General features: G+C 42.3%; 1 protein-coding gene across 1 annotated transcript; it reads left to right on the top strand.

The window, feature by feature from the left end:
* The first annotated feature begins 11,119 nt into the window (after positions 1 to 11,119).
* C5H5orf47 (chromosome 5 C5orf47 homolog) lies at positions 11,120 to 26,734 on the top strand. Its single transcript, XM_027604401.1, has 6 exons — positions 11,120 to 11,402; positions 11,493 to 11,696; positions 19,739 to 19,824; positions 21,198 to 21,297; positions 22,743 to 22,781; positions 26,347 to 26,734. Exons 1-5 carry the CDS (start codon positions 11,120 to 11,122, stop codon positions 22,760 to 22,762), a joined length of 693 nt encoding a protein of 230 aa, XP_027460202.1. The 3' UTR covers positions 22,763 to 22,781; positions 26,347 to 26,734.
* Positions 26,735 to 27,750: the final 1,016 nt, after the last annotated feature.

Genomic DNA, 27,750 nt, shown 5'->3' with positions numbered 1-27,750 from the left:
TTCTTAAAATGAATCTGGGTGCTAGGTATCATGTTCAAAAGTATAGAGACAGGAAGATGAAACAAAAGTTGCAGGAGAGAATGGGAGTTTTGACTGTGAGTCCTAACATGAGGCTACTTGCCCCTGAAGAATTGACTCTTGCTTGAGGGATTCACTCAAGGTCATGGAGTTGGGTAGTGGAAACTGGGTAAGAAGGCCAGATGGAAGCTCTTCTGTCATCAAGCCTGGATGGCTCTGGCTACCTCTATGGTTCTTGTCTGCCTACTGGCTTCCCTTAAGTGTGTGTCTGTGGTTCAGTGGCCAGACTTGGTGTACCGTTCATTCCAGGAGATGGGGCAAGGGAGTTAAGTGTCATTTCTATTCACTTTGAAAACTTCTTAATGCATATCTTTTCTCTTTGACCACCAGTGAAAGATCAATCTGGGGTAGGAAACAAATAAAAAGGACTGTTTTCTGTAGTACTACGAACCCCCAAATCCCAGAACCACAAGCAGTTCTGGGAGTGAGAAGAACAACAATAATTACAACGACAACTGGTAGGGATGCCATGCTTTCCAAGTGCCAGGCATCTTGCTCTCGAGAGGTGTTTCCTCTTTTCAACGTCCCACAACTTCATGCGATAGGTACTGTTAGTGCGGTCACTTTTAGGTGGCTAATGTTCCGAAAGGTTAACTAATCCGCAAAACCGGGATTCAAATCCAGGCACACAAATACTAGGTCCTGTTTCACCTTGCCCCTTTTGAGTTTCCAACCAGCTGAAGAGGAGTTTCATTAAAATTTCACCAAGAAGTTATACTGAAAGGATACCATTTTACAAGTGCATTGAAAAGTTATTTCTCTTTATTTTGTCTGACGAGGATGTCTTTAACAATACTGTGATTTTTGTGGTAGTTATATCATCTCCTAAATTGAGAGAACTAAGAAGTGGCGCAACCAACCGAATCACATGGGTGCCAAGAAAGGATATCTAACTAGCTAGACGGATGGATGGCTGGGTGGATGGATAGATGGGTGGGTGGGTGTATGGATGGACGAATGGGTGGGTGGATAAGTAGGTAGGTAGGCAGATAGACTGACAGATTTACATACATATTATATATATCTATACATCCAATTTTTTTTTTTTTTTTTTTTTTTAGATTCAAGGAAAATCCCCCCAGGAGAAAGGGTTTTATTTCTTTCTATAGAACTATAATTGAACACGTTCTATACATAGAAATCAAGCCTTCCCTCATGCATCCCTCACGCATCTGCCCTGCAAAGTCTCTGTAATCTCGCAAAAATAGTCCTGAAATCCAAAAGAGCAGGGAGAGGCTTTCATACTGATGAATTTTCCTGGTGAATTTTAAAAGAGCACTTGCATATTTTGCTTTTGGACTGAGATGTCAGAATTATTAAAATAGATTTTTGCAGAGAATATATATATATTTCCTGATTTTATATATATATATTTAAATTATATATTAAATATACGTATATACTTAAAAAGAAAAAGAGAAGTGTTTGCCATTTTTAGAGCCCTGGAACTCTGGAATGCCGAGCTTTGATCATTGCTGCAGCCTGAACAGCTGTTCCTGAACAGATGTGATGCTGTAGAGCCTGGAAGAACCAACTTAGAATGTTTGAACATAGATTTGCAGCAAAACGCCCTTCTGAGGGAGACATTAAGGCCACAGCCAAATACAGTCGTCAGCAACTTCCTTTTTCTTTGCCACCCGAAGAATTCAAATCTAACAAAGACCAAACACCACATTCTAAAATTGGAAGAGATACAAATGGGGACGCCGATTTGGTCCCCTAAGGTGTCCTACTTAAGTCAGAATCAGCAGCCCTCCCTGAGGGGTGTCCCAGGATCGGGGAACAAGGGTGGGTAAGGGTGGACAGTAGGGGAAGGGGGAGGACAGGAGAAGGGGAGTGGAACTCAGTTCATCAAATGCAGCTTCGTGTCAGAAGTCAGTAGCACCTCCCTCCACACACAGAGCCAGCGGCTGGGGCCACAGCCTTCCACACCATCTCTCTCTTCCAATGAGGATATTTTTGCAATGACGGCAGTAGTCGCCCATGATGGCAGAAAATCGGAATCTTTCTTGGCTTTCATTATACTTATTTTCTAGTACTTTCCCCTTTGAGTTAATATGGAGAGCACAGCTCCATGGCCTTCCAAAGCGGGGTCTGTGCATGTCTTAATCTGTTTCTGACAGCAGTTAGTGCCCTGGGTGTATGTTAACTATTACTATTAGCATCCTAATGATTCTTGTTGCTGTTATTATCTGTACACTTAACAAAGTGCCGGTCCGGTCCCCGGGCTGGGTTGGAGGCAGGAGTGGGTGGCAGGGTGACCGTGTGTGTGGCTGGCAGGAGCCCTCTGCCGCCGCCATCCTCCATCATTTCCCTTCCGCGTCTTCTCTGGGCTCTGCCCCATCCAGCCTGCCAGAGTTGCCATGGTGACGGAGGAAGTGTGGAGGCTCCAGGCCGAGTGTCTGCCCTGGCTGCGCCTTGTCCTTGTGGTCTCCTTCGCACGCTGGGAACAGGATTCCTCCCCCAGTGGGAAACCATACACTGCGGCGGAGGTCCCCGAGTCTGGGCTGCCAGCGTGAACACCAACTCCCAGGGACTGTGCCCTGGACCCCTGGTGAGTTTCAGCTCTGGAGAGCTGCCGATGAGCCGAGATTCTTTCTCTTTAGGGAAAGAAGCAGGAAGACAAAGGCAGGAGCTAGAGATTCGGCCTGGAGTCTGTCAGCTGACAATTGAGTTACACTGCCTTCGAGGAAATCTGACTTTTAGTTTCTCGGTTATTTCCCCTCTGCCTTTATAAATGGCAAAACGTAGGCAAAGGTGGACCCGGGCATGGCGCGAGGTAGTAGAGGTGACATGGATTTTGAAGTCAGGGGTCCCTGGGGTTAGGGACATAGTTCTGGGGTGAGACCCCAGGATTTCTGTCCCATTGCCATCTCTGGGTGAGTGAATTTGGCCACGTTAGGTAACCTCTGAATATTGGTTGTCTCACCAGTGAAAAGGGGCAGAAAATAATATCTCCATCATCGGGTTGAGGTAAGGCTTCAGTGAGACAATCGGGGAAAAAAAAGGACTTACCCTGGGGCGCCTGGGTGGCTCAGTCATTAAGCGTCTGCCTTCGGCTCAGGTCATGATCTCAGGGTCCTGGGATCGAGTCCCAAGTGGGGCTCCCTGCTCAGTGGAGGGCCTGTTTCTCCCTCTCCCACTCCCCCTGCTCGTGTTCCCTCTCTCTCTGTGTCTGTCTGTCAAAGAAATAAATAAAATCTTAAAAAAACAAAACAAAACAGCGCTTACCCAGTACACATTCAAGACTGTCATCATCACCTTTGTTGTCCCAGATTGGGCCACTGCGAGCCACAACTACCTTGGGGACGTCCCCTCCCCTCTCTCCCTGAGATAGTACACTCACTGTCTCTGTACAGAGGAGACAGTGATACCCACCTCCCAGGACTGGGGCGAGAACCAAGTCAGGGGAATGCCCTGTGACCTGCCCTGCCTCAGCAGGGCCTCCTTGCTGTCACGTGGCCACTCCTCCATCCGCCTCCCCCCCACCCCCACTGTGCTGTGCCTTCTCCTCTTGCCACTCCTTAGCTGGAGTGGAACACAAATCTGGCTTTGCCAAACCCTCCAGTGGCATCCCACAGCCCTGGAGATAAATCTGCATCTGTTTTCTCAAGTCCATAGGCCCTGTGGCCTCTGGTCCCGGCCTCCATCTCTAGCTCCTCTCCACTGGGCACTCCAGCCACACTGTGGCCCTCAATCCATTCCTCTGATACAAGGCCCCTCCCCTGGGGCAGGGTCTTCTCCTCACCCCCACCCCGGTTGTTTCCTCAGGGAGAAATTCTCTGCCCGCCCCACTGCCCTGTCTCCCCGACTTCAGGCTCCCCGACTTCAGGCTTCAGCTCAACTCCCCTTTGGCCCTGCAGGACTTAGCTCAGACATCACCTCTGAGAATAACTTCCTGGGTCATTCTTTCTAAAGCACCCCGCCACCCCCCCATCACACTGTGTCATCAGAAGCACTCCTTCTGACTAGTACTTCTTACAATGTGTGATTAGCATTATATATAATTTGTTTACCTGGTTTTTCTGGGTGGGGGAGATAAACATTGTCTTAGGCATATTTGTATCCTCAGGACCAGTCATGTGCCTTGCGCATCGTAAGTGCTTAATAAATGTTTACTGGACAAGTCACTCACAGGATCCGGACATTAGTTCTTTTTCCTAGACTTGCTCTCAAAACAGCCACTAAAGGATCTGTGCCTCAGAAGGGGGTGCCTGACAGCTAACAGGGCCCCAAGGCTCAGGTATTTCACAAGTAAAATAGAGATCGGAATGCCAGATAAAGGTAGCTCAGAGCCCCGCAGTGCTCATGGGCACCAGGTTCATCTGGGGATATTGTTCCAATGCAGGTTCGGATTCACCACTGCTGGGGGCCTGAGACTCTGCCTTTCTTAAATTTTTTTCTTTTTAGATTTTATTTATTTATTTGAGAGAGAGAGAGACAGAGATAGTGAGAGACAGCACAAGTGGGGAGGAGAGGGAGAAGCAGGCTCCCCGCAGAGCAAGGAGCCCGATGCGGGGCTCGATCCCAGGACCCCGGGATCATGACCTGAGCCGAAAGCAGTCGCTTAACCGACTGAGCCACCCAGGCGCCCCCTGAGACTCTGCCTTTCTAACAAGCTCTCAGGTGAACCCAGGGCTGCCGCTTCTCAGACCACACGGAGAAGCAAGAACTCAGTCCCTGAGGAAAGCCTTGGATTTTTAAACCTTGGAGTACCAAGGACAGGGTGAACGTAGTGACTGAGAGAGCAGACCCGAACTGGGTTGTGGGTGCACCTCCTGAGCTGGAAGCTGCTGGAACCCAGGACCCAGGGACCAGGAGGGGAGGAACATCCTCCCGAGGCCAGAGCAGACCAGCCAGATAGGATGAGAGGCTGGAATCTTGTTATTTAGAATGTGCCTTAGTTCCAGAGCGAGATTTCTCTCCAGGAGTTTGCTCATTCATTTATCCACTCATTTCTCCAGCAAATATCTGCACATTATTTATCCTGACGATACTGTGGGGACAGGACAGGTAAAGTCTCTGTCCTCTTGGCATTAACATCCCGGAAACAACGACCTGGATTTGAGACCTCAAGTAAGTGTGTGTGTGTGTGTGTGTGTGTGATTTGGGTGAGTCATTTCAGCTTTTGAGCCCTGGTGAAATGTGATGCCCATTCTCAACATAGGGAGTAGCTGGGAGATTCTCAGGAGATAGCCCCTGACAAAGATAACACATTCTTATTATGCACAGAACCACTCATCTGAATTGTGAACTTGCTCTCTGTTAGCCAAAGGTGGAAATCTGCAAAGGAGAATTACAACGAGGGGTTTCCTTGTTCGTTCAATCATTCATCCAAGTGTCTGTACTATTCTAGGCTCTGGGGATATTGTGTGGGCAAAGCCATCGAAGTCTCTGTCCTGTTGGCATTTACATTCGGAAGGGGAAATCAGATAATCAACAAGAAAGCACAGACATAAGAAAATGTTCTGAGTGTTATGAGGAAAATAAAACTGGATAATTTGGCGAGACTAGAAGTGGGGCTACTTTAATTGGAGGTTTAGGCATTTCTGACAGGTGAGATTTAAGCCGACCCCTGAATAATGAGAAAAACAAGCTATGGTGAAATCTGAGGGAAAAGTACTTTGGGCAGAGGGAACAGCCCATGCAGGAATCCCGAGGCAGGACCAAGCTTGGCATATTTAGGAAAGGAAGAGCAGTGCATCTGGACACAGTGCCAGGAGGAAGAGGTCATGACATGAGCTCAGAGAGGCCAAAGGGCCAGAGAAGGCAGAGGACTATTAGCCACGGTAGATCTGTAGAGGTTTTGGGTTTTATTTTAAATTAGATGGAGAGCCACTAGAGTAGCTGCAGGGGAAGGACAGGAACTGATTTAGGCTCACTCTGGTGATGGCATGGAGAAGAGGCTGTAGGGGAGCAAGCGTGGGAGCAGAAGAACAATTTAGGAGGGACGGCAGTGTGTTTGGGGGTGAGGACAGTGGATGTTGGTAGACGCCGGTAGCGTGGGCCAGGGTGATAGCAGAACAGAGAGAGGTGGGCACGTTAGGGCTACAGGTTGGAGGGACAGATACAGGAGAATGACTTGGGTTTTGGTAAATCCCACCTGCTGTGCTATTTTTGGAGGAAACACAATTTACCGTGTAGTACTAATCCTACTCCCTTGGAACATTTTGGCAAAAGCAAAACCGTTGTGGAACCAGGAGGAAACAAGGCAGTTCTAATCCCACCTAGATACACAGAAGCTTCGAAAGGAAGATATCGCTTGCAAAGGGAAATTTTTACCCCATTCCCTTCCCTGTCCTCGGAGGTCTCATTGAAATTCTTTGCTTGTTTGAAAGGGCACGAGAGATCCCGCTTTAACAAGTTATGAGTGGCACTTAGACGCCTTGAGCAGGATCTAATTCTGATTACGCATTATTTTAATTCAGAGGGGTCGTATGGAAGGAAGATGAGATAGATGGGGGGACACAGACAACTTAATTAATCTTAGAAATGGGCTTAATAACCAGGGGCCGAGGCGTGTGTACACACATGTGTATGTGTGAGAGAGTGTGTTGAGTTGGTGGAGGGGAGGCAGCAGGGGAGGGAAGGAATGCTCAGTTTCCCTGGGACCAGGTCTAGAGAAATTTCTCTGTATTCCCCACAGGGCAGGGTCCTCCCATCCATTCAGTCACAACAAACTCAGGTGTTGAGCTAGGTCCCCTGGGGCCCAAGGTTCTCTCATTCACAAAAGGCCAAAAAATGGAGTCAGTCGACATTATCTTGAGATTAAACAATGGCCATAGAGATTCGCTGACAGGATAGAACCTGAACCATCATACACATTTATGCTTGGGTACCATTATCACATCCTCTGCCTGTAACACATAAAGAATCCAGTTTTAAAAAGGAATACCTATAGTTTCTGAGAAACACTTAATTCTGTTATGTTGTATTTCGGGAGTTAAAGCTTTATTTGTTTAATTTAAGCATTTTTAAATATATCAGAATTTCTTCATGTTAAAAAATGTACTTTCCCTCATGCTTCCTTCCCCCTGAAATGGAATTGGCCTGGGCCCCTTTCTTTCTCAAGAAGCCCTGGGCTTAGCATTTTGAAAGTTGGGGCTGGCTTAGCAGCAGGGACCATTCCAGGTCCCCCACCCTTTATACTCCCAGGAACATGGTGGAAGCTGCAGGAAGGACTTGTCAGAACCAGGGGAGAGCGAAGGAAGAGCATTTCAGACACAGATGAGGTGGGAAGGCCCTTTTCCACAGTCATCTGCAGCTGCCTCCTTGGAGAGCCATATGTCCCCATGCCTACGGCTGGCCAAATGAAATTCATGACTAGGAATATGCATCCGTTGGTTTTTCTCTCAGCTCCTGCAGCTGTTTGATGAGGGGTGAGGGAGGGACGAGCCAATCATCTCTTTTGTGGGCCGAGATGACATCTTCTACAATTGTTCCTGGTCTTTCTATGCAGTGCGCTACCTGAACACAACCCCCCCACCCCCGCTCCCGCCCCGGCAGCCAGGGCCACTCACCCCACAGGGCATAGGGATTGGAAATGCATTTTCCGCAAGTGTTATTTTCAAAAAGCTCAAATGAAAGAGTCGTGGTTTGAATTCAGGCTACTAACTCTTGGTAAAAATAAAAATTGAGTGGTCTCTTTTTTAAAGGGTGGGGAAAAAAAAAGGGAGACTCTTTTTTATATGGGAGCCGTGACTGCCACCTGGTGGATGATGTTAGCTGAGCAACTTCCTTCTGTTCCTGGCTTCTTCTAATGTGTCTAGTCATTTACTTCTTTCTTTATAGGTACAGCACATGAGTCTGGAATGCCTGTGTATGTCAGGCACTGTGTTAAGTGCCTGGGGACATGTTGTGGGAACAAAAGGGTCAAGGTCCTTGCTTTCATGTAGCAATTATAGGGGTTTTGGTGTGACAATCAAGGAGCAAGCCACTAAATTAGATACTTCCAGACTTCCATGAAGGAAGAGACTGGGGGCAGGGAGAGAGGGACCCAGGGTGGCTGCTCTCAGGAGGGTCCTTGGCTGAGATCTGAACCCTGGGAAGGTGCTGGCTTTGTGAACTCCTTTCATCTGCCAGGCTCTCCTGACATCCCACGGGTTGTCCCGTCAGGGGCCACCCCCCCGACTACTAGTAGAGCACTGGGTGGGCCCCAGGGGACAGGGGCAGTGAGAGTGAAATCTGTGTTTGTTCCATGGGGGTAGGCCAAAATACGCTCATGAGGTACAGTCGCCTTGGTCTTCTCTGTTCCCTGCATCTGCCCCAGGGGGCACTAGTTTGTGTCAGATCCATTGTCTCTCCTGCCAAGAAAATCATCAAATGCTGGATTAAAGAGGAAAAATAAATCTGTCCAAAAGGATTGGAGAGCTTGGGCTGAGGTGAGAGGACCTCAAGGGGTCAAGATTCCAAGGACAAGAAAAGCACCAAGGTGACTCTACACCATAGCTTTCCCCCACCAGATGCTGCCCAGTTTATGAGTGGCAGCCTAGTGTTCAGGATCACCCAGGGAGGCCCTAGTAAATGCCCTAGACTTTAAGGTGGGACACCTGAGGAGAGCAGATTAGATAGTACTGAAAAGAAGGTCAGGGGACCGGTCTACAGATGAGTAGAAAATAACCAGACAGAAGCATCGAGAGAAACAAGGACAGAAACCACAGAAAAGAGCAAAACGGATATACGGAGCAGGGTAAAAAGATTTAACATGTGTAGTGGGGTCTCAGGAAAAAAGGTGAGTCAGATGAGGAAAAAATTTGCAATACATACAGCTAACAAATAGCTAATATACAGAATATATAAAAAACTCCTCGTAATGATTGAGAACAGCATGAAAACCCCATATAGAAATAGACAAGAGAATTTAATTTTTAAATATTTTATTTATTTACTTGAGAGAGAGCAAGCAAGAGAGAGAGAGCAGAGTGGGGGAGGGGGTGGAGGGAGAATAGCCAATGAGCCCAACTTCCTAAGTCATCAGGAAAATGCAAATTACAAGAAAGCAATACCACACTGTGTCCGTTAATTTTATGTGTCAAGTTGCCTTGGCTACAGTACCCAGATGTTTGGTCAAACATTACTGTAGATGTTTCTGCGAAGGTATTTTTTGATGACATTAACATTTAGATGGGTAGACTTTGAATACAGCAGATTACCCTCCATAGTATGGTTGAACGTCATCCAATCATCACTTGAAGGACTTAATAGAAAAAGACTGACCTCTCTTGAAGAAGAGGAAGTTGTGCCAGCAGATGGTCTTCAGACTTGAACTGCAGCATCATCTCTTCCCTTGGTCTCCAGCCTGCTGGCCTATCCTGAAGATTTTGGACTTGGCAGCCTCTGTATTTATGTAAGCCAATTCCTTAAAACCTCTCTCTCTCTTTACACCGCCCCCCCCCAAACACACACACCCACATCTTTATTGGCTCTGATTCTCTGGAAAGCCCTAATACACATATCCATCACAACGGCTAAAATGAAAAGCACTGACAATGCCAAGTGATGCTGAACATTTGGAGCAACTGGAATTCTCATGCTCTGCTGGCGGAAGTGAAAATTTGTACAAGCACTCCAGGTACCTGTTTGTCAGTAGCTACTAAAGTTGAACCTATGAATGCCCTCAGCAATTCCACACTAAAATATATACTTTTTAATACATGTTCAACAAAAGATATATATTAATGTTCCTAGCAGCACTGTTCACAACGACCCCAAACTGGAGACAACCAAATGTCCATCAACAGTGGAATAGAGGAATAAATAGAGTTAGAGTCAGATGTACAAACTCATATAATAACTTGTATCTCACAAACATAGCTTGAGTGAAGGAAGTCAAACAGAAGGGGCAAACCTCACTGATGCTGTTTGAATCTGAAAGAAAGCAAAGGGACTGGGCTTGGGCGAGGACATGAGGTGCTTCTACAGTGCACCATTTCTTAACCTGGGTGGATATCACATGGATATATTTAGTGTGTTAAAATTCATCCATCTGTATATTGATGATCGGTGTACTTCTCTGCACATATTTATAATTCAATTAAAAAGATTCATCTTAAGAAAATATGTCTCTATCGCTGCCTATTACTTTGGGGAAGTCACTCGTTCTGGAGCCTCAGTTCCTCTGCTGTAAATTGCCGCATGGATTTAAAAGGATGGTCTATGGGAAAACCATCTGCAAAGTATAAATGTAAAGAGATTTCCACATGCACTTCATAGGGTATGTACTCAATAAATGTGACATGAAGGTTAAGTCTAAGGGAACACTCTCTATGTGCCAGATGCCTAATATGCCTTATTTTGATTTAACAACCCAGTCATCCTGAATTTACTTCTGAGGAAACTGGAAGCTTAGAGAAGAAAAGTAGCTTGCCCAAATAATCCAGCTGGGCAGCAGCGGAACAACGATGGGCCTCAAGTCGGTGTAAGACGCTGGCCTCAGGCCCACGGCCCAGCACAACATATACCAGGCCAAGGTCCCGCTGGAACGCTCTGGCAGCAAAGGGTGCTGTCTCCTCTCCCCTCCCCCAGGTCCCCAACTTCATTGACCTACGCTCCAGATTGGTCAAACCCAGGGTCGGCTCCTCACTCGGAAATCTTCCCCACACCCAGCCGCGGGGAGGGTGCCCAGTGGCCTACTGCCTTTCCCCCTACCTCATCTTAGTTCAGCTCATTTCTTCAGAGGGCTGTGCCCCCATAGTCTGCCCCCTACCCCCAAACCTTAACACCACGTTCCAGCTGAGCGGTCCACCGTCGCCCCAACCAAACCCTTCGCGCTCCGCGCCTCACTGCAGTGCGGTCCGCCCCAGGCGCTGTCCTCCCCCCGCACCACTCACGACCACCCGGCGTCCCGCCTACCTCGCGCACCCCACCTGCACATGCGCCGCCCCGCGGGCCCGCTGCAGCGCGCGCTCCTCACCCCCGCACGTGCACAGCGGCCCCGCCCCCGCCGCCCGGTCCTCGCCGTCCGCCCGCGTCCTCGCGCGCGGGCCGTGCGTTCCGCGGGTCGCTGAGGAAACTTGGTGGCGGTTCCGCGACCAGGGCGGCGATGGCGGCGGCCGGCCGGGAGCAGGAGCGGGACCTGGCGCGCTTCGTCTACGTGACACGCTTCGGCTCGCACCGGTGCGGCGGCATCTTGCAGCTCGGCGGCCGCCGGGCTCAGGGCCGCGGGAGCACCGGGCGCGGGGCCGACTGCAGCCCCGAGGAGCCGCGGGCGGCGGCTCCGGCCGGCGCGGAGCTGACCCCCGGCCCTCGGTCCCGGGCCCCCGCGGCCTCCCCGCCGGCGCGGGCGTCGAGCGCGCGGAGCTGTCCCCGGCCGGCGGCGCGAGCAGGTGGCGCCTAGGGGGCGGTGGGTGGGCGGGAGCCTCGGTCCCAGGGCGGTGGGCGCCTCAGCCCTCGGCCTTCCGGCAGCGTCCTGTCAGCCTTCCGGCCCAGCTGCGGCGGAGCCAGCCCAGCGGTAACCCCGAGCGGCCTGCGGCCTGGGGGGACCCCTCGGGCCGTGGGCGGCCGGGCTCGACCTCCTGTCAGTCCAGCCGCCTGCGCGGGGCCGAAATATGAGGCCCGCGGCTCCCTGGCTTCACGCGAGTCCCGGATAGCGCGCCGAAAGAAAGGCACGTGCCGGTCATGTAAAGTCAGTCAGACTGACAGGAGTGGTCTCTGGATGGAGCCCCTTGCGTCCCCCACAATGAGGGGGGCCAAGGCGTGCTTGTTGGTATTCCTAGGAGTCACTGAATTTTTATATTAGCTTAAGGAGAACTGACGTCTACCAGGTTGAGGCACTTCCTCTCTAAAAATAGGAGGTCTTAACATTTGTTCAGTCTGCTTTTGTGTCTCTTGGGAATGTTCTAGATTTGACATTTTCCTATAGGTTTTGCGTGTATCTTTGCTAAATTGATTCCTAGGTGTTTGATTTTCTGTTGTAAATGGGGTTTCCTCCTCCATAATCCCCTCTATTTATTGTTAGTATATAGGAAGTTTCTTGATCTTTATTTGAGAGAGAGAGAGAGAACAAGCAGGGGGAGAAGTTGAAGGAGAGGGAGAAGCAGACTCTGTGCTCAGCGTGGAGCCTGAGGTGGGGCTTGATCTCAGGACCCTGAGATCATGACCTGAACTGAAATCAAGACTGGGAAGCTCAACCAACTGAGCCACCCAGGAGCCCCACTTCTTGATCTCTAAAAAAAATCAACTGTATTTAGGATTGATTTTATATACATTTTGAGGAGGTTAGTAACACACCACCACAATTAAGATACAGAGCATTTCTATCTCCCGGAGAGGTCTTCCTTCTTTTTTGAAGGCTTATCCCTCCACCTGCAGTTCATTCAACTCACCTATTAAAAGTGTACAACTCAATGCTTTTCACAGAGTTGTGAGACCATCACCGCATTCAATTTTGGAACATTTTTTTTTTTAATTGTTTATTGTCATGTTAATCACCATACATGACATCATTAGTTCTTGATGTAGTGTTCCATGATTCATTGTTTGTGCATAACACCCAGTGCTCCACGCAGAACGTGCCCTCTTTAATACCCATCACCAGGCTAACCCATTCCCCCACCCCCCTCCCCTCTAGAACCCTCAGTTTGTTTCTCAGAGTCCATTGTCTCTCATGGTTCATCTGCCCCTCCGACTTACTCCCCTTCATTCTAATTTTGGAACATTTCTAATGCCCCAAAAGAAAACCTATGCCTATTAGTACTGTACACTATACCCATTAACACTCACTATTCCCTCTCACTGCCCTCCCCTACCCCTAACCCCAGTACTAAGCAAAGGCTAAACTTTCTGTCTTCATAGATTTGCTTATTCTGGATATCTCATATAAATTGTCTCATAAATATGTGAGATTTCTTGATTATCTTCTTTTACTTAGCGTATTGGTTTTTGTATGTTAACTTTTCAATCCTAGCACTTCACTGCATTCTTTTATTATTAGAGTAAGTTTTATTATTGATACTAATGATTGTCCAGGTATACTGTGATGTTATTTGTAAATAGAGATAATTTCTTTTTTTTTTTTTTACCCATTCTTACGCCTGCAGTAGATTTGTTTTGTCTTACTACATGCATTACTAATACCTCGAGTACAATGTTCAATAGTAGTGGAGATTGTGGGCATCCTTGCCTTATTCCTGACCTCAGGGGAATGCCTCTAGTGTTCCTCATTAAATAAGGTACTGGCTTTAGGACAAAGGCATATATATTAAAAATATTAAAAAGTATTCCTCAGTTTTTATTTTCTTCATTTTTTTAAATTGTAAATGAGTGTTGAATTTTGTCAAAGGCTTTCTCAGGCCTATGGAGATAAACACATTTTTCTGTTAGATTTATTAGTATGGTATATAATATAAATGGATTTTCTAATATTGAACCAACCTTGCATTCCTGCAATAAATCCTACTTGGTTATGATGTTATTTTCTTAAAGTAGCTTGGACTTTGCTAATAATTTCTTCAGAATTTTACAGTGGTATTCATGAGAGATAGTGATCTGTAGTTTTTCTTTCTTTGTACTTCTTCATCTGGCTTAGGTATTAGAGTTACACTTACTTCATACAAGGAATCACAAACTTTTCCTTCTTTTTCAGTGCTCTGGAAAAATTTATAGAACAGTGGGACTACCTGGTAGAATTCTTCTGTGAAATCATCTGGGTCTAGTGCTTTTTGTGGAATAATTTCTTAACAACTTTTTCTATATCTTCTGTGAAATTGCTCTTTTTAAGCTTTCTAATTCTGATGGGTCAATTTTGGTAATCTATATTTCCCTAGGAAATTCTCTATTTCATCTGCGTTTCTAAATCTATTTGCATAGAATTCTGCAAAGTAGTATCTTATAATTAAAAAAAAATGTCTTGTGTTTCAATGGTTGTTTTCCAATTGTCATTTTTTTCTGTATGTATGTGTATTCCCCCTTTTTCTTGATCAAGTTAGCCAGTGTTTTGTTTGTTTTAATTTAAAAAAAAGCAGGATTTCAATTTATTAATGAGACATCTTGTTTTTCTAGTCTCTTCCTCATTAAAAAATAAAGATAAATAATAAAGATGAAACTTTGTTATCTCCTTACATGTGCTTTCTTTTGGCTTACTTTGTTCTTTTTATACTTTTTTTCAGCAGGACATTTCATTCATTTATTTTTATTCTTTTTTATTGATAAGTGTTTAGTGCAATGCATTTTCTTCTAACCACTACTTTAAATCCCATAGATTCTAATATGTAGTGTTTCCATTGTCACTATTTTTTTAAATTCTGTAATTTTAGTTTGTGTTACCCTTCTCACTCTAGAGTTGCTTAATAGATTCAAGTTTTGTTTTTGTTTTTGTTTTTTTTTAATCTCCAGGACTTTTCTGTTTTGTTTTTGTTAGTAAACTGTCTTATTGCATAATTTTTTAAAAAGATTTTATTTACTTATTTGTCAGAGAGAGAGAGAGCAATCAGGGGGAGCAGCAGACAGAGGGAGAAGCAGGCTCCCGCTGAGCAAGGAGCCCAATGTGGAACTCGATTCTAGGACCCTGAGATCATGACCTGAGCCGAAGGCGTCCCTGTTTTATGGCATTATAATCTGAGTGTTTATAAGGTCTGCACTTTTATGGATGCTACTGATGTTTTCTGTGTGACCTAATTTATGATCCTTCCATTTTGTTCTTTTTCTCTCCTGGAAGCCATGCAATTGGAAAACTGTCCCTTTAAATCATGCTTGCCCCTTTAAACTGAGTCTGTTCCAGTAAATGGCATGTTTGGTACTTTATGTGGTGTCTGGCCCTTTAAATTGCCCATTGAAATCCCTTTTCTGTAGTTTTTGCTCTAATCTGTAGGGTTTTGTTTTAGTATTTTCAGATTTAGGGTTGGTTTAATCTTTCTGTTGGTTGCTCCAGCTCTCCTGCAGGCACTTTTTTTAGTGTCCGTCTTCTCTTCCCTGCTGGCCACAGAGCCCTGCTTGGGGTGGGGCTGGAGCATATAGGATCAGAGCCCCGATAATTGTGCGACTGAATGATTTTTCTTATTTTACTTAAACAGTTATTTTGCAGTTTCAGTGTTCTCTGTCTTCAAGTAATGCTGAAGGTGTGGTTTTATGTAGAATTTTCAAAACGTGAAGTTGTTTGGCATGAAATTTTGGGAAGTCAGCTACTCTACATTCCCCATTGTCTTCAGTGACTCAGAAAGTCCAAAACTGAAGGTTTTTGAACAAGAAAAGTGAGGGGCATCTGGGTGGCTCAGTTGGTTAACCAACCGACTCTTGGTTTCAGCCCAGGCCATGATCTCAGGGTTGTGGGATCGAGCCCCACATCGGGCTCCGTGTTCTGCACAGGGTCTGCATGTCCCTCTCCCTGTGCTTCTCCTCCTCCTCCTCTCTTTCTCTTTCAAATAAATCAATTTAAAAGAGATAGAGAAGTGATAGGGTTAGATTTCCTTAGGCCATGCTATATAAGGGAGATTGAATTGGAGGCAGGCAAGACTGAAGCCCAAGTCGAGGAATATATACATATTTTGTTTGGTATCCTTCCAGACTAAATTTACTCTGATAATTTCGATGTATGAAATTGTACTCTGTGTGACTTAGATTGACTGCTGAGAATGAGCTGTGGCGGGAAGCCTTCAGAGGTACCTAAGCAGGGTCATGATTTTGGACTCCAAGCCCCTCTAATGGCCTCATTGTTAAAAGGCACTCACGTTTTTGTTTTGTTTTGTTTTTTTCTGGCTCCTCTGCCAGGGATCAAAACATCCAGGGGCAGTAGAAGACACTTTACCCTGGGCTTCCAGCTTCTTTGAATAGTAGAAACAGGGTAAAAGGTTTATTCTAGGAAGAGGAGAGAGTGTGGTGATGGTGGTAGCGGTTGTGGTGGTGAGGAGCTCCACAGCTTAGGCGAGAAGCCAGAAAAAAATACAGTGGATTTGAACAAGAGCTTGTATTGCTTTACTGCCACAAATCAAAGGACAAATAGTAGTCCATCAGCAAGATGGTGGATTGAAAGCGAAGAACACTGGAAGCGGCTGAAGAAGCTCCCAGAGGGGAGGGGGACAGAATGGAAGGGATGCCTGAATTTGTGCTAGAGATCCCCACCTATGTGGGTGAGGAGTAACTGGGTAGCCGAGATTATGAAACTTGTGTTATGCTGTTGTAACTTTGCACCGTGCAGACCTAGGATGGCTTTCCTCTGGTTGACTTCTCTGCTGGGGTGGGAAAAGACAATAATGCAGTTTGCCCTGAAGTTTGGTTTTGAAATTTTGCGATTTTTGCTGCTCCTTTGTGGTAGGGATGACATGGTCAGATGTGGAGGAAGGAGAACTAGAACAGAGCTGGGCTGGGAGAGACTGGAGGCCAGCGTCCTGTTAGAGGGCAGTCATAGTCATCCAGTGCAAAGATAAAAGGTCTGACCTGAGACAGCAGCAATACAGAAAGCAGAGGATCAATGACTGACTAAAAGATGCAGAAGGAAGGGTTGATGCCAAATCTGAAGTTTCTTGCTGGGCAGCTGGGCAGATGATGGAGCCATTAACTTCAGAGCCCCCTTGCTGTGCTTGTGAGACCAGGAATAGAGTCATATATTTATATTTAAAGCAAGCCAGAAAGTGCTTAAGTTTTACTCAGTTTGGGGTGTATTTAATATTAATATCAAAGGGAAGTTTATTAAATACTTATGCCTGCCACTCTATGGGGAAGTAGGTAAATTATTTATCCATTCAACAACATTGAACGTCTTCCACACTGTGGGCACTAGATTAGGTGCTACTGACATAGAAGAATCAGAATATTCTGCTGTCAAGGAACTTCTAAATGAATAATATGAATACAAGCTAGTAGACTTGAATGCTCTAAGAAAGACACCTGAGAAAGGCTTTGATAGTTTAGGGAAAGGAGAGGCATAAAGGTAGGAAATCAAGGGACATGAATAGAGAAATTGCTAGTGGAAGGTAGAGATTATCAAGAGCATTGGCTTTGAAGTCAGAAAGACATAATCTTGGCTCTGTCATTTATTAGTAGTGTAATATTGTCCAAGTTAACTGCTCTGATTCTCCGTTTCCTTATATGTAAAATGGGGATAATAGTTCTCTCCACAACAAGTCACTACAAAGACTAAGAGAAGTACAGAATGCATGCAGAATGTCCAGCACAGTGTTTGATATAGAATACATGAACAGAGATGGCTTGGAGGAAAGGGGAGATTATCCCAGTGAGTAGTATATAGTGGGCCTGACTAAATATTTGTTGAATGAATGAAAAGTAAGTTTTGGACCAGATTGCAGAATGCCTTGGAGACAGTCATTGCATAGTCACTGAAGATTTTTGAATGGTGGAGTGAACAATCAGAGACAGGTACACTTCTGGAAGGTATACTTTGTAAGCTGTTTCTGTAAAACGTAGTGGAGTTTAGAAATCCAGGGGCAGGCAAATCAGGAAACTCTTCTAACATTTCAAGCAAGACTAATACATCAATTCTCACAGAACTTGGGAGATATATTCTTAATTTATGCACAACAGAGGATGACAAGTGCTTTTGTGGAAGTATAAATAAATGCTTTGGAAGTGGTGAATAATTTGGGGATGAGGGAATCAGGGAAGGCTTCATGGTGGTGGAACTCCATGAGAGTCACACATGTTGCTGAGCTAGGAGGGAATTACAGGTGGGAAAAATTGTGTGAGCATAGCCCTGGGTTGGATCTGTGATGGAGACTGATTAGGGAAGAACTGGGAGTATATTTGGAGTGTATAGAAACTGTGTGTAGAAAGAAGGTTAGAGAAAGATTGAAAACATTAAGTTGGGACAACGTCTTTGGTATACACTGGAGCTACCCTTAGTGAAGTATGCAAAACAAATAGAAGAAATGATTTTGTCTTTTTCTTTCTCACATCCTCTATACTCCTTGACATATTTTAGATCCCCAGTAATTATAGGTAGACTTGATGGCTCCTATCCTGACCTCAAGGAGTAATGTCTAGGTTAGGTAAGACTTACAAATGGAAAATATTTGAGAATGATGCAAGTATAGTATTCCAAAGGCGTAGGCATTTAGAGGGAAAGGTACATATGGGTATGTGAAGAATAGAGATTCTTAGACTTGAGTTATTTTCCTATGCTATATCTGCATATAAATCTGTACTATCATTTACTTAATATATTTATTTAAATATGTGCATTTTTCCCTCTCAACTAAATTTCTTTTTACAACACTTTACATCATTATCTCAGTGGCAAACCTGTACCATTTGCCACGAATAGAAATTAATTAAAAACGATCTAATAAAAGCAAAGCAATATTATTACATTCTAGTCAAATAGCTTGTCTAACAAAGGTTGTCTGTAGTCAGAGAGAGAAGCAAATCTCAGAGAAGTCTTAATAACATACTAGTTTCAAACTTATACTTTCTCCCTGATGTCATCAGATTGAAAAATAATGGGAAAGAATGAGTTTCTCACTGTGTGATTTAAGGTTCTTTAGTGCTAGGTCTGTGTCCCATCCAGAATCAGTGGTATGCTTCTCACAAATTGGGAAATGCCATTTTAGAACATACTCGAATTCACTAGCAAATGGAACACTTACTGCGTATCTAATGTGTATGGTATTAGATACTGGATCTCTAATAAAGAATAAAACACACTCCCCAAGTAAACAACATGATAAATCTCATGATAACTGAGCATAGGGTGCTTTGTGAAATCAGAGAAGGTTCCTGGAAAGCTAAATATTGAATGAGGGGAAGAAAGCCAGGTATAGAGTGGTAGTGGTAGGGCAGGGATAATGTGGGTAAGTTTTCGGGTGGGCAGATTACAAATATAAAGGCTTTTAGGGAACGCATGCTCAGTGTTTTATGATTTTGTCCTTGGACACACAAGCCCTTGGGTTTTCTTCTAACAGTTAATACTTGGGAAGGCAGCATGGTTTGGGGAGTAGAGGGAGGAGGCTTACTCACTCTGACAAACCTTTATTAGTACCTACTATTTGTCTGGTAGTGTGGGTAGAAAGATAACTAAGACACATATAGCTATTGCCCTCAGGGAGGTCACAGCCTAGTGGAGGAAACACATTATAAATATGTGATATAAAAGTGTGCTAAGTGATGTGACCTCAGTGTTCCTGGAGCTAGTGCTGTGTGGGGGACTGTAGAGAGGAGGTGATGGTGTGAGCTGAGTCTTGAAGAGCAGGTAAAAATTTGCCTGGCAGGTGTGTGTGTGTGTGTGTGTGTGTGTGTGTGTGTACACACATGCATGTACACAGAGTGTTTTAGCCATATAGAACAGCATGTGCAAAGGCTGGGAAGGATAAGAACGAGGCATTTGAGGAACCACAGGTATTTGGGAGAGTTGAAATCATAATGTGTGTCTGGAGTTGAATGGAAAAGAAAGGAGACTATGGAGATGCTTTGGGTCAAGATGTGGCTTCTGGTATTTGGTGTTGCTGACTTTGGGTACTCACCTTTCAAATAAGTAAAGAAAGGAGATTTCCTAGGCATTTCCAAGGTAGTTTCTTGGTTTTCTCCCCCAGCATAGTATTAGCTAATTGGTAAACTGGTATTATCTAGTGAACAGAAATATACCAACAAGTGTAAAAATCCCCAGAGACAACTCAAGAGACATTTATAATTGTCTTTATTATCAGGATAGTGAATCATTTAAAATATGTGCTGGCCTTGATCTTTTACCTTTTCACTCTCTTTTTTTTTAAATTAGGTTTAACCCAGAAGAATTTAGCTAAAAAGTTTGATTTCCCCATCCCTTTGAATGAAGTTTCCAAAATAATGAAGAAAAAGAAAAAGGTATATTATAAAGGAGAATGAGCAATATTTGAATTTTAGATTAACCTCTCTAAATACAAATGTGTGAAGATACTCAACAGTAAAAATAGTTCCATCTTTTGAAAGTTTAATTTACTGAAATGAGAAAATAGAATTAATTTAGCGGAAATGGAACTGGGTTTGGAAATATTTATTAACTGTAGAGAACAGTCCTTCCAGTGTTTGAAGATATAAACACATTTTAATCAAAATGTAATGGGAGATTTTTCAAAGCATGAAAATATATGTTTCATAGAATATAGCAAACTTTGATAGATAGTGTAATATAAAGAGAAAATCATGGATTTAACAGAAAAGAATAACGTATTTATACTGGTGTCATATTGCTCTTTTAAAGAGAAGGGATATACATTTAGTTTGTAGAAGGAAAGCTAACAAGGATGAACCTTTATTGCTGAACCATTTTCACCTCTAGTTGTCCAAATGTCACGGTAACTTGAGTGTTTTAAACTTATTCAAGATCACTAGCTCTACAGATATTTGTTTTCCACCATATATTTTACACTTTGGTTTAAAGAAACTGTTAGTTGATAATGAGACATAAAATTGTATTGTTTCTAAGCTTTGAGTTTGTATGAGTTACAACCTATGCATGGTATAAAATAGCATTCAAGGTGATTCATCCTAAATGTATTTTGAGTGTGCATCTGATCTTCCCACTATACTAAGAATTATTTCTTCCAAGAACCAATTCCCCTTGGGTGAGGAGAACAGAGCAATAGCCAGTGTTTACTTATAACTACTATATGTCACTTACTGGGGTATGTGCTTTACATACATTTCATATATTTACATATATTTTTCATTAATTCTAATAATCCAGTATATGAAGTTATTACTAGATGAGATGTAGAACACTTGCCCAACGTCAAGCAACTGTTAAGTGGCAAAGCCAGAATCCGAGCCAAGATCTGTTTGCTTCCATAGCTCTCACTCTTTCTATTCTAGTATATTCATGGTGTCTGGTAATTTTTGCTTTGGTATGTCCTAGGAGAAATGTTTAATTCTTAACTAGAATAAAATACATTAAAAATCTCTAGAAACTCACTATTTTTATAACTGTTGAAAACAAAATTGAATGTGTTGGAACAACTTAGGTAGGACTTTATAGACATTGCCTTCATCCAGGAGAGTTAATGTAAATACTACAGAGAGGAAATGCTAGGAAGTTAGCAGAAGAGATCACTGATTATGGGAAAACAATTACATTTAAGTTTTAGGTCTCTAAGTGCTATTATTGTTTTATAGTGCTATCAGTTGACATGCAGCATGGTTGAGTCACTGCCAGTTGCCTCTGTGCCACAGTGTTCCTTAACTGTGCTTATATTTTTAAGATTTCAGTATGGAATAGAGTGTACAAAGTCATTTCTAGAATGCTTGAAGAAAATGAAAAATTTAGATTCCGGCTGAAATGCCAACAACTGTCTTGTGAAAGTAAGTTAACACAATTTTTGATTGTATTAAAGAAGACTGGCTTCCCTAACCGTTTAGTCACCCTTGGGTCACATTATTCTAGTACTTTTCCTAATTGTCACATTCAGTGTACAGAACTATAGAAATGCAGCCACCATTTTATCACTGTTCATCATAATTAAAAGTACAAAACATTTTAAAGCACTGAGTTATAGACTAGACCACAGGCGTAGGTGTGAGTGGAGGAGCATAGAAGGTAAATGTTGACTAAATTTACTGAGCAAAAGGAACACACTTGTCTGTTAAATCTGAATTTTAATGCCAGCTTTGTAATACAGATTACAAAACTCATCCATATTGATGAAGGAAAACATTTTAACTGCAATATAAAATGATAAATTCTGTGTCAGTTCATATAGTCACTTCCTTCCATGGATGCTGCAGTCTAATTTAATGTATTTAACAAAACTGCCCTTGAATTACGGCCTTGATGTCGTTAATTCATTCCTGGAAAACAACTCATAAATTAAACCATGTTCTAAAGCTGCATCAATATTGAATTGATATTGTGGGCAGAGCAAAATTAGATATAATCTAGTATACTTATTAAAGTAATAGGAAGTTCTGGATTCTCAAACAATTAAGTTGGATAAAATTTATGTAACTAATAATGCCACATGAATTGATAGATCATAATAGTTATTCCCTTTCCTTCACATACTTGTCATAATACTCATGTTACCATGCTGAACACTTCTATAGGTTCTTAGTACAGTCACTTGATAACAGCTTCTATTTTGACAGTCAGTAAATCTGCAGAATTGAGTTTTGTGAAAAATATTTTCATAAGATAATTAGAATAGAAGGCCATTTTGTAAGCAGTGTTACACTGGAAACTCATTACTGTTTGTGTAATATTGCATTAATAATAGCATAAATTGTTTGCAATAATGACATATAAGCCAATGTTCATATTAGTGATACTCTATTTATTCAATTAAGGAGAATGAGACAGAAGTGGGGATTAGGAGGAAAAAAGAAATCTGTGGTTTTTTAGGTGAAAAGGATGTTTGAATAGGCAGAGCAATGCACACAAACCCTGGACATTGTTCTAGGTGTTAATCCAGATCCAGTTACTTTAATAAACAGATTACATCTAATTTTGCTCTGACCATAACCTTGAACTTGTCAATTCTCATGTGACATTTATTACTAACCGTCAAGTAATCTTGCAAGGCTTATTTGGCAACTTAAAATAATATTCTGTGTTTTCCAGAAATAGCCTGTTATAAACAAGTGCCTTGTAATTTATTATGTTGCATTACAATTTTAAACCAGATTACAAAAACTAATAATAATGTTTTAGAAATGTATTATAATTCTTATTTTTTATTACATATTTATTAAGGGGAAAAACAGTGCTAGAGGCCAACTTGAATCTTCTGTATATTTTATGTTGTTCCTAGACTTAAATTACACAAGATGAATCTTCTTATCATCTTCTGGTAAGAATCCATTTATATAACAATTATAAAGTATAGGCTTTATTTCCTTCCCTTTTACATCTTACCTTCTCCAACCTTTAGTGTATACCCATTGCTAATTCCAGCCTGTTTCCTTCCTGAAACCCAGTGCTTGGCACATAGTAAGCCCTAATTAAATATTTGTTGAAATTTAATAAACATCATTTGGGCCCCGTATTCACGGTGCTATTGAAACTACTCTTTCCATGGCCCATGATTTTTGTGGGTTTGTTTGTTTCTTTGTTTATATCTTCTAGGTCCCTTTTCTCTTTGAACTTGTCACATTTAATATTATCTTCCTACTACTTTCAATTTTTCTTCTTTCTTAGTGTCCTGGAGGTTATGACATGGTTCTCTTTCTGCCTTTCTGACCATATTTTCTGTATATTTTTTATTTGTCCCTTTTGCTACCACTTAAAAACAAATGCTGCCCTGGGAGTAATTGTGGTTCTGCTCTCTCTTTACATATTTATTCTGAGATAACATACCCATTTAAAAATTTTATTTATTTATTTATTTATTTGACAGAAAGAAAGAGAGTGAGAGAGAGAGCACAGGCAGGGGGAGCGGCAGGCAGAGGGAGAGGGAGAAGCAGGCTCCCTGCTGAGCAGAGAGCCTGAAGTGGGGCTTGATCCCAGGACCCCGGGTCATGACCTGAGCCAAAGGCTGACGCCTAACTGACTAAGGCACCCAGGAGCCCCAACATACCCATTTTTATAGCTTCAATTACTGTGTGTATGACCCTTAAATGACACCTTCCTTCTATCTTTGGACTCTGAATTTCTGTAGGTGATTCTACAGTTATTTTGAAATATTACATGTTTTGAATCGAGTGAATCATCTTTCCTCCTTTCATTTCATTTGGGCCTTGGTTTGCTAATGATCTGGGTTCGTTGAATTTCTAGGGAGAGATTACATCCAGTTTGGTGGGGTTTGGAAAGTACTAGAAAAGTAAGCTGGGTGTTGGGAAAGAGAAATCAGACTTTTGTACATGGGGATGTGGGGGGAGGGGAGTATATTTTAGACACGGACATGAGCAAGTCCTATGGAGTCCAAGAAAATGTTCAGGAATGAACAGTTTGATTAAACCTTGTTTACGGTAGTCATTGTGAAGAAAGGTATAAAAATATACTGAGACTATATTTCAAAGGGTCTCATGTGAGTAATATTTGTATTCCATTAAGTAGGCAGTAAAGAAACATCTTCTTAACCCTTTATTCTAAATGATTTCAAATGTACAGAAAAGTTGCAAGAATAATACAAAGAACTCCAGCACACCCTTTACCTAGTTTCACTGATTTTTAACATCTTGTCACATTTGCTTTCTAATTCTTAGACACTTTCTCTCTTTCTCTGTGTGTATATGTGTGTGTATAAAATATTACCCCTTAAGGGGTGCCTGGGTAGCTTAGTCAATTAAGCATCTGACTCTTAATTTTGGCTCAGGTCATGGTCGCAGGGTGGCGAGATCAAGCCCTGTGTCAGGCTGCATGCTGAGTGTGGAGTCTGCTTGAGATTCTCTCTCTCCTTCTCCCTCTGGCCCTCTCCCTAAGCTCTCTCTTTCTCTAAAAATATATCTATATATTTATATATAATTTTTTTTTAATTTTTTATTGTTATGTTAATCACCATATAGTACATCATTAGTTTTTGGTGCAGTGTTCCATGATTCATTGTTTGTTCATAACACCCAGTGCTCCATGCAGAACGTGCCCTCCTCAATACCCATCACCAGGCTAACCCATCCCCCTACCCCCCTCCCCTCTAGAACCCTCAGTTTGTTTTTCAGAGTCCATCATCTCTCATGGTTCGTCTCCCCCTCTGACATACTCCCCTTTTCTTCCTCTCCTGTTATCTTCTTCTTTTTCTTTTTTCTTAAAATATATTGCGTTATTTGTTTCAGAAGTACAGATCTGTGATTCAACAGTCTTGCACAATTCACAGCGCTCACTGTAGCACATACCCTCCCCAATGTCTATCACCCAGCCACCCCATCCCTCCCACCCCCAACCACTCCAGTAACACTCAGTTTGTTTCCTGAGATTAAGAATTCCTCATATCAGTGAGGTCATATGATACATGTCTTTTATATTTATATATAATTTATAAATATTATCCCTTAATACTTTAGTGTATATATCCTAAGGACAAAGATATCTTTTTTTTTCTTTAAAGATTTTATTTATTTGACAGAGAGAGACACAGTGAGAGAGGCAACACAAGCAGGGAGAGTGGAGAGGGAGAAGCAGGCTTCCTGCCGAGCAGGGAGCCCGATGCAGGGCTCAATCCCAGGACCCTGGGATCATGACCTGAGCCGAAGGCAGATGCTTAATGACTGAACCACCCAGGTGCCCCAAAGATATCTTTTATATAACCACACAACAATGATCAAATTTCGGGAATTTATTTTTCCTTTTGTAATTAATAAGTATTTTATGGAAACACGATGAAAGACTATGCAAATACCTTGTACATCATCAGTATACAACATTTTAAAGCAGTGGATTGATCAGATCTGCATTTTAGAAAGAATCTGATGTTATTTTGTAGAAAGGTTTGGAATGGAGGCAAGACAGGAAGTGAAAAAACTGGGAATTCTGACAGGGTCCAAGTGAAAGTGAAATGCACTTAAATGGGAGTAGCAGAGTGGGTGGAGAGGAGACAAAGGATTTGCTGTAGGGGAAAAGAGAGATGATCCTAAGTTCTGCAAATGAGTAGTTAAGAAAGAAGGAAGTCAAAAGAAGAGCTGGTTTTGTAAAGCTACTGAATTTTATTTTGGTGTGTTGAACTTTAGCTGTAATGAGGTATTCAGGTGAAAATTCCAAGGGCGCAGCTGGAAGTGTCCTGTTGGAGCTAGTGTACAATCTATGCTGCATGAAGGTCATAGGTAGTGGTGGCAGTAGATGTGCATGAAAACCTCAGTGTGAGGATGGAGGGGGAGGAGAGGACTGAGAACACAATGTTGGTGATGTCTAGGATGAAGAGGAATCTTAGTTTCAAAGAGTGATTCTAGGAGCTTAATCAGAAGTCATGAGCGGGGTACAAATGAAGCTTATAGGAGATTAGGGGCTTGGCAGTTCAAAGGGTTGCAATGGTCTTGTTCGGTGACGGTGTAGGGGTACAAAACTTAGGAGTATAGAAATACATCAGCTAGGAACAATTTTGAGAGTTTCCGCACCTAGAAGTAAAGCAGAAGTGCCAAGTGATGACATTGTCCAAAGTGATAATCCTGCTTGTGAGTGGCTTGAAGCGGCCTGGAGATGAAGGACTATGATATAGTGTTTTTGTGACACAGTTTCTGTAACTGGAGCTGTTGAAGTCATCAAGATTATTGGCAGGAGCTGGAGTGGAGAAGAAAAATGAGTTACATATTGAGTGCGTTAGAAGCTTTTTATGGTCAACTAGAGAACATAAAAGTTATCAAAACAGTAAATACAGGGAGTGGCTAACTGTTGCTTAGCAGTCTTAGAAATGTTAAAATATTTCAGTGACTATTGACCATGACATTTTATCTTAACAAGATTCAATTTTGTCATCTTTTATTTAGGATTAACCTGTCTTTGGATCTGTTTACCAGAGAAGACTCTGAAGAGTTTGAAGATGGAACTTTCAATTGAATCATAATTATATGTTAATTTTGGTGTGTTTTGTTGGAAGTGGGACTTTCATAGTTGAATAGAAAAACTATCTTCATTATAAATTCATAACTGAATAGGAAAACTACCTTCATTTTAAATAAATTATGTGTTTCCTTGCAAGTTATAATACAGATTTTTGTTAAATATTATTATCATATGCACACAAGTGTTATGCAAGTCTTATTCAAATGTGAATTAATGCTTATTCCATATCTTTCTAAATTAATCTTATACATAAAATTTAAATTTTATGGTAAAATTTAAATTTAAATAGTAATATAATTGCAGGCATTTACAATTGCCAACTTCTCCTTTTATTAATGAGTCTGCAACAACCACTTTATTCATCCTTCATTTAGATGTAAATGATTTAAATTAAACTCAGATTCCATTTAAATTGTTTTTGGCTTCCTTACTTTTTCTAAATTTTTCAATTGTTTTATCATAAAAATCTACAATTTACATAGTAATGATTATTTTGGGTGTTAAAACTAATGGTATTTAAGCCATCTTTTCATTCTAAGGAAAATTAGAAAATTTGTGCAAATTAAATTGTAATATGGAGTATTTTAGGAAAATTTGGAGGTAAAGATCACAGGAAACATTCTTCTCCTTTCCAAGCCCCTAATTATTAGATACATTATTTTTTTCAGTAAATAAATGAGAGATATAGTACTTTGGAAATAATTTAGAAATGTTTCTCAGTAAAGTCCCATTATTTTCTACTCAGTATTAAGTAGTAATTAACTATTGCCTAGACCATTTTTTTCTGCTTTTTGTTGATGCAGTCTCTCTCCCTAAATTGTATCAAAGGCCTACGTAGACCTGAAAACTTAGGAGGAAAAGACAAAAAGAAGTTTGCCCATGATAAAGGCAAATAAATCAAAACAAAACAAAGAAACCCCACATGCATACTGAATTCTTTACCACAAAAATTGAATCCCATGCATGGTAGACCTCTTTGGTTCTAGAGGCAGTACATGCCTCATCTAGAAATATTGACCAGGCCCTTATGTTAGGTGACACAGAAGGTTGCCAACTTTGAGTGGGACCCAGTGCAGGAAAAGGCTCTGCAGTAGGTCCAGCCTGGGGTATAAGCAGTCCTGCTGCTTCGGTCATATGATTTGGAAAGACCCTACGGTGTTGGAGATATCATTAGTGGGAAAAGATGTAATATGAAGCTTATGGAAAGCCAGCCATAGACCCGGTAATGGAATTATAAATCAAGGCCATGCTGTCCACAGCACAAAATTAAATGCCACTAGAGAGATGGTTTTGACATGTTTGGGGGCCCTGGTGGAGACAAATTGCTT

The sequence above is a fragment of the Zalophus californianus genome, chromosome 5, assembly GCF_009762305.2.
Source record: "Zalophus californianus isolate mZalCal1 chromosome 5, mZalCal1.pri.v2, whole genome shotgun sequence".
Classification (NCBI taxonomy): Eukaryota; Metazoa; Chordata; class Mammalia; order Carnivora; family Otariidae; genus Zalophus; species Zalophus californianus.
Note: the sequence above shows the minus strand (reverse complement) of the source record. Positions and strands in the feature narration are given on the sequence as shown.